The 9769-nt window shown below is 48.4% G+C and overlaps 1 protein-coding gene across 1 annotated transcript; it reads left to right on the top strand.

Annotated features, from left to right (window-relative positions):
* The first annotated feature begins 1705 nt into the window (after window positions 1-1705).
* LOC132061328 (uncharacterized) lies at window positions 1706-2960 on the top strand. Its single transcript, XM_059454168.1, has 2 exons — window positions 1706-2026; window positions 2106-2960. The coding sequence occupies exons 1-2, from the start codon at window positions 1706-1708 to the stop codon at window positions 2958-2960; spliced, it is 1176 nt and encodes a 391-aa protein (XP_059310151.1).
* The last annotated feature ends 6809 nt before the right edge of the window (window positions 2961-9769 follow it).

Raw genomic sequence — 9769 nt, 5'->3', positions numbered from 1 at the left:
CTGATTGAAGCGTTACTCATCCCTCCATTTTGCTTCATTTTCTTTACTTCGCTGTTTCCATCTTCTTACCTTCTTCCCTTTATCAAATTTTTAACCTCTTTCTCACCCATTACAAATGTCTGCCAATACCGAAACCACCTCCCAGGATATTCCCTCGGTTTCCTCCCAAGGAGCCGAACCGGTATCTCAGCCGAAGGGGAAAAACGTGGTCGAGCCTACGGCTTTAGATATAGTGTCGATCAAGCCCAACTTCAATAAAGAATTTGAAGCCGAGAAGCCCTCCTTGGTTGCAGACAGAGGGTATGACGTAAGGCCATAACCCTCGTCCATCACCGAGGATAAACTCGATCAGGTCCGGATTGACTGCGGATGGGATAACCGTCCGGTGCAGGTGTTTGCTCCCGGCCCGGATGAATCAATTACCGACCACAGGGAGGGCTTTCTATATGTTTACACTTATCCCTTCACGCTCAAGCTCGAACCCGCAATTGATCCGGTCATATTGGAGATGTGCCGGACCTATAATGTGACTCTTGCACAAATTGGTCCAATAATCTGGAGGACGGTAGCTTGTCTCCGGTTATTGGCCAACAACGCCAGGAAGCCATTCACGATGACACATCTGATCGGCCTCTATTCCCCGAGACGGTTCCGGGGAGGCGTAATAAAACTAGCCAAGCGAGGCCGGAATCCGATCTTCTCCAAAATGGACGAAGACAGAGACCGGGGTTGGATAGAGCACTTCGTTCGGGTGAGGACCTCGGACATTATCCCGGAGGAGTACATGCCCTTCCCAGAAAAATGGAATGACAACCGTAAGTTTCTCGGTCCCACCTTCATTAGTTTATCCTTATACTCTTTTGCCTAATCCTTCGTGCTTACGTCTCTCCTTTCCATTTCAATAGCCGTGGCATGGATACCCCCGGTCGTCCCACATATGAACGAGTGGGTTGAGGTGCTCCTTGACTAGCATACACACGAAGAGTTGACATGGGGAATCCTGGCTCGTGGCCGATGGGTTGCCCAAAATCACGGTAACACCACTTTGAGTTTGGGTAACGTACTTTCTGCCTTTTCTTAGTTTGACTATTATCCATAACCCCTTCGATTTTAGGCTTACCGAAGGGTTCAGTGAACCCCAGACCCCGGGCAGCAGATGAGCAGGCAGTGCCGGCACCAGCGTTCCCGAATTATTGCTGCCGCCAGCAAAAGGCGAAGGAAGCCCTCGGACAAAGGAGAGAAACCTAGGAAGAGGGCCAGGAGAGTCGTCCGGTCCTTGAGAGATGAAGAGCCCGATATGATTATTCGCCGGGTCGGCATGCCCCCATCCTTTGAACCGGTTCCGGAGGAAGAAGTTACAGTTCCTCCCCCTTCAGCCGAGGAGGGACCCTCCGTTTCGGCTCAGTTACCAGGTGGGGAAGAAATACTTTACCCAACACCTCTTAGGTCCATTGAATTTGTTGATATTTCAGGTGATACCTCTTCTGAGGAAATTCCCCTACAAAGACCGAGAAGATCCAGATCTGAACCAACTGTTGAAGTTGAGCCAAGAGCTGAGTCCAAGACTGGGCACTGAGGCCCCACCGGATACTGGCTCATTACCTACCGAGGACCTACTGTCGGGCTCGAAACCTCTACTCCTTCCGAGGCAGCTGGTGCTGTTCCGGCTACCCCCACTGCTCCGAGGTCGGATAATCTTGATGACATGTTCTTGGACACTCCCCCTGCTACCGGAGAGGCTACTGGTTTCGGTCACCTTCCTATCCCTCGAGTCACGAGGTCAGCTAATCGATCCACCGAAACTGGTGTGAGGGAAGGCCTAGTGCGCATCTTCCCGGCTCCTAGTGTGGAACCTAAGAGGACCAAATCAACTGTAGTTACCGTTCCCGAAGACTGCAGCTTTCTATCTCGCCCGGTAGGGGTGGCAAGCTACCTACGGCCCCTCGTTTCTGACTCGGACAAGAGGAAGATGGCCGGAGTCCCCTGGCAGTGCCTTATTAACGAAGGCATGCATGCGGGCAATCGGGTAAGTCTTTCAGCCCATTGCTGACATAATTTGAGGTGAGTTTTTGGTTCATCACTTGACATTTTTGCTTCTTTTACAGAGTGTGGTGCTTATTAACGAAGCCTTCATCCGTGTCCAGCAAGAAGTTGATGATCTTAGAGGCCAGCTGGATGCCCAAGGTCGGGAAACGGAGAAATTCCAAAGATCTTTTTTGCAAGTAAAGGAAGATGAGCTGAGCCGAGCAGTGGCCCTCACAAACCTTCAGCCCAAGCTCGATGCAACGAAGGCTGAGAACCTTCGGTTAAAGGATGAGCTAGCCGGGATTGTGGAAAGGAACCGGCTTTTGGAGGAGGAAAAAATCGGCCTTAGTCAAGATAACGCTCGGTTTTCTTCCAAACTTAGCGAGCTCGAAACCATCATTTCCCAACTCCGAGGAGAACTTGACTCGGTTAAATCGGATGCCGTCAATATGGCCGAGAGGCACCGACGGCTCGAATCCGAGAGTGCTAAATATGAAGAGAGAATGAGGGTATTTGAGCAAAAAGCTGAGGACAGGGCTCGGATATGTGATGAGCTAAGAACCAGACTCGAGGAGACGGTCGAGGCTAATGATATACTCAAAGCTGAGCTTGAATCGGCCAATCAATACCGGAGTATCCTCGATGAAGAGAGGAATGAGTTCTTGGTTAAGCTGGCCCGGGCTGAAGCCGATTTGGCAGAAGCCTTGAAAAATGTGAAAGCTGTCGAGGCCTACTCCACGGTTGTAGTAGAGCATGAGCGGTGGAGGTCTCGAAGGATCACCCTCGAGGAAGCCGAGCGTGGCTTTACTGATCTCCCAGCTCTTATTCTGGAGGCTAGAAGAACCAAGGAAGAAGCAAAAAGACCTCTTGATTCCGACTCCGAAGACTCTGAACGGACAGAGTCCGAGCATTCTGGTTCCAGCCATACCGGATAAGCCAGGGCATGCATTACCCTTTGTTTTGCCTTTATAGTATTTTGAACTTTCCCAAATTTCAAGTGTAAAAAATTTGTATATATATAAAAAGCGTACCCTTTCTGTTGACCATTCTTTTGTTTGAATGTTTGTTACGATTCTTGTCCAAACTGTCAATTTTTTCCGAGGATAAGTGGAAATCGGAGTCGCTTTCAGACTTGTTCGATATACATAGAGTTTTCATCTCATCCGGTGTGATTTATCCGGGAGTCGAATAGAGAGGTTTGCCCGCGGGACTTATTTATTCTTTGTGAATTCAGACGTCTCCGAATCACGTTAGGCATTTTTAGGGCCGATATTTTGTGGCTACTCATTTATCTTTGATTAGGTTCGGGCACCTGAATCTCTGCTTAACCAGATTCTGGTGTAGCAGTCCCCATTCGGGGGTATTAAGATTTAGGCTCGGTTTACTATGACCTTGTTGCCTTTATCGTATTTCGACTGTAATGCCCGGAATCGAGTATGCGGATAAAATGGTGCCCGATTTTCGAGGCAATGTGCTTTACTAGGAAGATAAATCCGAAATGTAATAATTTAATTTTTCAATAAACTCCAAGTACTTGTACATCATATGAGGACTTTGTCCGTTTCCTTCTGTTTTTGCCGTGGCAAATTCTAAGTGGACATGATTCGCTCTGATCGTTTGGTCCTTACATCAAAACCTAATACAGAAGGTCCGGCATTGGTTCTTGCCATAGTAAATATTAGGGGGACACGATTCGCTTTTGATCGTTTGGTCCTTACATCGGAATGTAATGCCGGTGGTCCGGTCCATGAGATCCCAGCGGTGTCCGTTGTTGAACTTCTTCCGTTTCCAACTAATCGGAATGAACCGAGATGTGGGTACCATAGCCCCTTAGTGCTTATTCGAACTGTGAAGTCGGGTAAGCACTATCAAGCCCCCACTCGTAGGGTGTTGCCCCGAATATCTGGGTATTTATACTCCTTTTCTTTTAGTAACACGTTGTACTTGTTTCCTCATTAAAAACCTTGTCGGAAAACCCATTTGGGACAAAACCGTACCAAGGAAAAGAGTGCAACACGTGTTTTCAGACCTAGCAAGTTAACTACGTCGGGCACTCGGCTCTCTGCAAAAAAGAAAGGGTAAGTGAATAAAATAAAAGAGTCCATACCTCAACAGTAGTATCTCTTCAAATGAGCCACATTCCAGTTATTGCGCAACCGTTGCCCGTCCATGAATTCCAGCTGATAGGACCCTTTGCCCGTTATATCGGTCACCTTATATGGCCCTTCCCAGTTCGGGCCCAGTTTTCCCTCATTGGGGTTCTTGGTGTTCAAGGTAACTTTTCAAAGCACCAAGTCCCCAATTTGGAAATGTCGAAAGTTAGCTCTCCGGTTATAGTACCTTTCCATCCTCTGTTTCTGGGCTGCAATACGGATTAGCGCGTTCTCGCGTAGCTCATCCGTGAGATCGAGTTTTATGGCCGTGGCCTCCTCGTTTGATCCCTCGGTGGTGTAACTGAACCAGAGACTGGCCTCACCGACTTCTACAAGAATGAGGGCTTCGGTCCCGTAGACCAACGAGAAGGGTGTTTCCCCCGTACTCGATTTTGATGTGGTTCTGTAAGCCCACAGCACCTCCAGTAATATTTCCCTCCAGTGATGCTTTGATGTTTCAAGTCTCTTCCTCAGATTCTGAATTATTGTTTTGTTCGTAGATTCCGCTTGTCCGTTCGCACACGGTGATACGGAGTTGACACAATTTTCTTGATCTTTAATCCTTGGAGGAAATCATTAACTTTTCCACCAACGAACTGGGGGCCGTTGTCACAAGTGATCTCGGCCGGAATGCCGAACCGACAAATAATGTGGTCCCATATAAAGTCAATAACTTCCTTTTCTCGTATTTTTTCGAAGGACTGCGCTTCAACCTATTTTAAGACATAGTCAGTCATAAACAAAATAAAGCGGGCCTTACCTGGTGCCCATGGCAATGGACCAACAATGTCCATTCCCCATTTCATGAAGGGCCAGGGTGATATCACCGAGTGCAGTAGCTCCCCGGGCTGGTGAATCATCGGGGCATGTCTTTGACATCCGTCACACTTCCGGACAAAATTCTTCGAATCTTCCTCCATCCGGTTCCAGTAATAACCGGCTCTGATGATTTTCCGGACTAAGGCTTCCGCACTAGAGTGATTGCCGCAAGTCCCCTCGTGTACTTCTCTCATCACGTACTCGGTTTCACCGGGACCTAAACATTTGGCCAAAGGACCGAAGAAAGACCGTCAGTATAACTGGCCATCCACCAGGCAAAACCGTGCTGCTTTTGCCCTTAGTGACCGTGATTCCTTTGGGTCATTGGGGAGCTTTCCATCTTGCAAATAGTCGATGTATTTGTTGCGCCAATCCCAAGTTAAACCCATCGTGTTTAATTCAAAGATGTCCGTTCTCTATTGCCGAATTCATCAAGTGCACCATAGTCCCGGGGTTAATTTCTTCCCCTTCGACTGAAGACCCCAAATTGGCTAATGCATCGGCCTCATTGTTCTGCTCCCTCGGTACATGCTGCATGGTCCATTCCTTAAATCGATGAAGTATGACCTGGACCCTTTCAAGATACCTTTTCATCCGTTCGTCCCTGACTTCGAAGACGCCATTCACCTGGTTAGCAACCAGGAGAGAATCGCATTTTGCTTTGATTACTTCGGCCCCCATGCTCCGAGCTAATTCCAGTCCTGCAATCATAGCCTTATACTCGGCTTCATTGTTAGTTAATTTAACTGTTCTAATGGACTGCCGGATCGCATCTCCGGCGGGGGTTTTAAGGACGATTCCAAGCCCGGAACCTCTAAGGTTCGAGGCTCCGTCCGTGTGTAATGACCAAATACCCGAGGCTTTCCCCGGTGTTAGCAGGAGTTCCTTCTCAACCTCGGGGATCATGGCCGGGGTGAAGTCTGCCACAAAGTCGGCTAAGATTTGGGACTTGATGGCTGTCCGAGACTTATATTCAATGTCATATCCGCTTATCTCTATAGCCCATTTAGTTAGCCTGCCCGATAATTCCGGTTTGTGCAAGATGTTCTTTAAAGGATAAGTGGTCACTACACATATCGGGTGGCATTGAAAGTAAGGTTTGAGCTTTCTAGAAGCGCTTACCAGTGCTAATGCCAATTTTTCAAGGTGGGGATAACGGGTCTCCGCATCCCCCAAGGTTCTACTCACATAATAAATGGAAAATTGTGTACCTGATTCTTCTCGGATCAAAACTCCACTTACCGCTACTTCGGACACGGCAAGGTAGAGAAAAAGCTGCTCGTCCACTTTCGGTGTATGCAACAAAAGAGGGCTGGACAAGTACTCTTTTAATTCTTGTAAGTCTTTCTGGCACTCCGGTGTCCAAGTGAAGTCGTTCTTCTTCCTGAGTAAGGAGAAGAAACGGTGGCTCTTCTCTGAAGACCTTGAAATGAACCGGCTCAGTGCCGCTATCCTCCCGGTAAGCCTCTGCACTCCTTTGACGTTATTTACCACCTCGATATCCTCGATTGCTTTGATCTTGTCCGGGTTAATCTCGATTCCCCGATTTGACCCCATGAAATCGAGGAATTTGCCCAACCGGACACCGAAAGCACACTTCTCCGGATTGAGCTTCATGTTATATCTTAGGAGCATGTCAAAGGTTTCCTGCAAATGTTTTAAATGGTCCTCTGTTTCCAGGGACTTAACAACCATGTCATCAATATAAACTTCCATTGTTTTTCCTATTTGTTCTTCGAACATCCCGTTAACTAGGCGTTGGTAGGTTGCCCCGACATTTTTTAATCCGAAAGGCATGACATTATAGCAATAAGTCCCGTATCGGGTAATGAAAGATGTTTTCTCTTGATCCTCCGGGGCATCCGAATTTGGTTGTATTGAGTAAGCATCGAGAAAACTTAACATCTCATGCCCGGCCGTCGCATCGATCATTCTATCGATGTGGGGCATTGGAAATGAATCCTTCGGGCATGCTTTGTTTAGGTCCTTATAATCGACGCACATTCGAAATTTATTATCTTTTTTCGGCACCACCACTACGTTAGCCAGCCAATCCGGGTATTTTACTTCCCGAATAGAGCCTATTTTTAAAAGCTTCGTTACCTCATCCTTTACGAAGGCATGCTTCGATTCTGCCATAGGCCTCCGTTTCTGCTTCACGGGGGGAAATCTCCGGTCGAGGCTGAGTTTATGGGTTGTTACTTCTGGCGGTATACCTGTCATATCTATATGCGACCATGCAAAACAATCGGCATTAGCTTGAAGGAATTTAATATATTTGCTCCTGAGCTCCGAGGTTAACCCCGTGCCCAGGTATACCTTTCTGTCCGGTAAATGATCAAACAAGGTGATCTGCTCCAACTCCTCCACTGTAGACTTTGTCGCATCCGACTCATCCGGCAAGACGAATGATCTAGGTATGCCGAAGTCGTCCTCTTCGTCCCCCGGGTCTAATCTCTTTTGCTCTGCTGCTAGACCCGCGCTCGGTAGTTGCTATTTGGAATCCTTTTCCCCGGTTGATTCTTCCTTTTGACTCGGTTTTTGGAGTAGGAGTGATGCTTCCTCAACCGCGAACATTTCTCGCGCTGCAGATTGCTCTCCTCGGATGGTTTTTACCCCCTCCGGTATCGGGAATTTCAGCAGCTGATGTAACGTCGATAGCACGGCTCTCATGCTATGTATCCATGGTCTATCCAAAGAATGCATTGTATTTCATATCCCCTTCGATTACATAGAACACCGTCTGCTGGATGGTGCTATCAATGCTGACCGGTAGAGAAATCTCACCCTTCGTGGTTTCGCTGGCCATGTTGAACCCGCTGAGCACCCGGGCCACCGGTACGATCTGGTCGAGTAGCCTTAACTGTTCAACCACTCTCCACCGGATGATGTTGGCCGAGCTACCTGGGTCAATTAAAATACGTTTAATTTGTGACTTAAAAACGAGAATAGAAATTACCAACGCATCATTGTGCGGTTGAATGATGCCTTCTGCATCCTCGTTGCTGAAAGTGATGGAACCCTCGGGTATATAATCCCGGCTGCGCTTTTCACGAACAGTGGAAACCTTGGCGCGCTTCATTACCGGCCCTCTAGGATCATCTGTACCCCCGATTATCATGTTGATTATATGCTGAGGCTCTACTGGTTCAACCCGTTTGTTCGACTCCCTTTCCTTGTAGTGGGTTTTGGCCCGCTCACTCAAGAATTCACGGAGGTGCCCATTTTTCAGTAAACGAGCCACCTCTTCTCTTAATTGACGACAGTCTTCCGTTCTGTGACCGTGAGTTCCATGGTATTCACACATCATGCTTGGGTCCCGTTGGCCGGGATCCGACCTTAATGGCCTCGGCCACCTAGCTTCTGGAATGCGACCTATGGCCGAGACAAGGTCCGAGGTGTTGACACTAAAGTTATACTCTGATATCCTTGGTGGGTCCCTGTTAGTCGCCGAGCTTCCGGCGACACTTCTAAACGACAACCCTCGGCTATTCGATGGACGCCGGTTCTTCTATCTCCTCTCGCCGGAGAATTGACCGGACCGCATCTCGACTTCTCCGGTCCGGCTTGTTTTCTCTGATTGAGAATACGGCCGGTATCTTTCCCTCAATGGCCGTATCTCCGGGTCATAACTTTTTCTAGACCTCTCAGATCCTTTACATAGGTTTACCGAACCCGGAGGAAGTTCGAGCTGGTCATCCTCCATCCGAATATTGGACTCATATCTCGTTGCAGCACGTCCGCCCAAGTCACAAATTTCGTATTCCAAGAATTTTTCTTTAGTTTGAACGCGGCCGTCGAACTTCGGGGATTAAGCCCTTTGGTGAATGCTTGTGCGGCCCATTCTTCCGGAACCGGAGGGAGTTCCATCCGTTCCCTTTGAAAACGATTGACGAACTCCCGCAGTAACTCGTCATCCCTTTGGGCTATCCGGAAGATATCCGCCTTACGGGCCTGGACCTTTTTGGCACCAAAGATGAGCTTTTATGAACGCATCCGCGAGCATTTCGAAAGAAGTGATTGAATGCTCGAGCAGATGGTCATACCAAGTCAATGCTCCCTTTCGACAAATTTCCCCGAACTTTTTCAACAACACGGATTCAATTTCGTCTTCTTCGACATCGTTGCCCTTTATGGCGGCAGTGTACGAGGTCACGTGTTCCCGAGGATCCGTCGTGCCATCATATTTCGGATGTCCGGCATTTCGAACCGTTTGGGATCAACTTAGAGCCGCACTCGGAGGAAAAGGCCTCCGAATGTACCTCTTCGAATCCGGTCCCTTCGTAACGGGCGGAGCCCCCGGATCTGATCCACCCGAGAGTTATAGGTCTCCACCCTCTTCTCGGCCGAGTCTACCCTCTTTGCTAACGTTTCGAGCATTCTCAATACCTCGGTGGACGAGCCAGCTCCCGACCCATTGCTTTCGACCATTCGAGCTACTTCTCTCCGGGGTTCGGCAACACCCTTATTCTTTTCCGGAGTCGTTTCATCCTTCTTGCTCTGCAACTGGGCTATTGCGACTCCTTGTTCAGCAATAGCTGCTCTTTGTTCCTGCAACATTTCAAAAATAAGACGCAAGTTAATATCATCCGGGATATTTGGCACTTTCTGGCCATGTGCCCGGGACAAAGTGACAGAATTGAAAGTATTTAAAGGATCTGTGGCCGGCTGGGCGGCGTTCTCCTGGTTCACGGTATTTTGTCGGTTGAGGCCCTCCCTCGAATCGACGGAATTCGGATCAACGGGATTCACTGGTAATCCCTGTAGCCCGA

The sequence above is a fragment of the Lycium ferocissimum genome, chromosome 6 (genome assembly GCF_029784015.1).
Source record: "Lycium ferocissimum isolate CSIRO_LF1 chromosome 6, AGI_CSIRO_Lferr_CH_V1, whole genome shotgun sequence".
Classification (NCBI taxonomy): Eukaryota; Viridiplantae; Streptophyta; class Magnoliopsida; order Solanales; family Solanaceae; genus Lycium; species Lycium ferocissimum.
The sequence above is the reverse complement of the archived record's forward strand: the minus strand, read 5'-3'. Positions and strand labels throughout refer to the sequence as shown.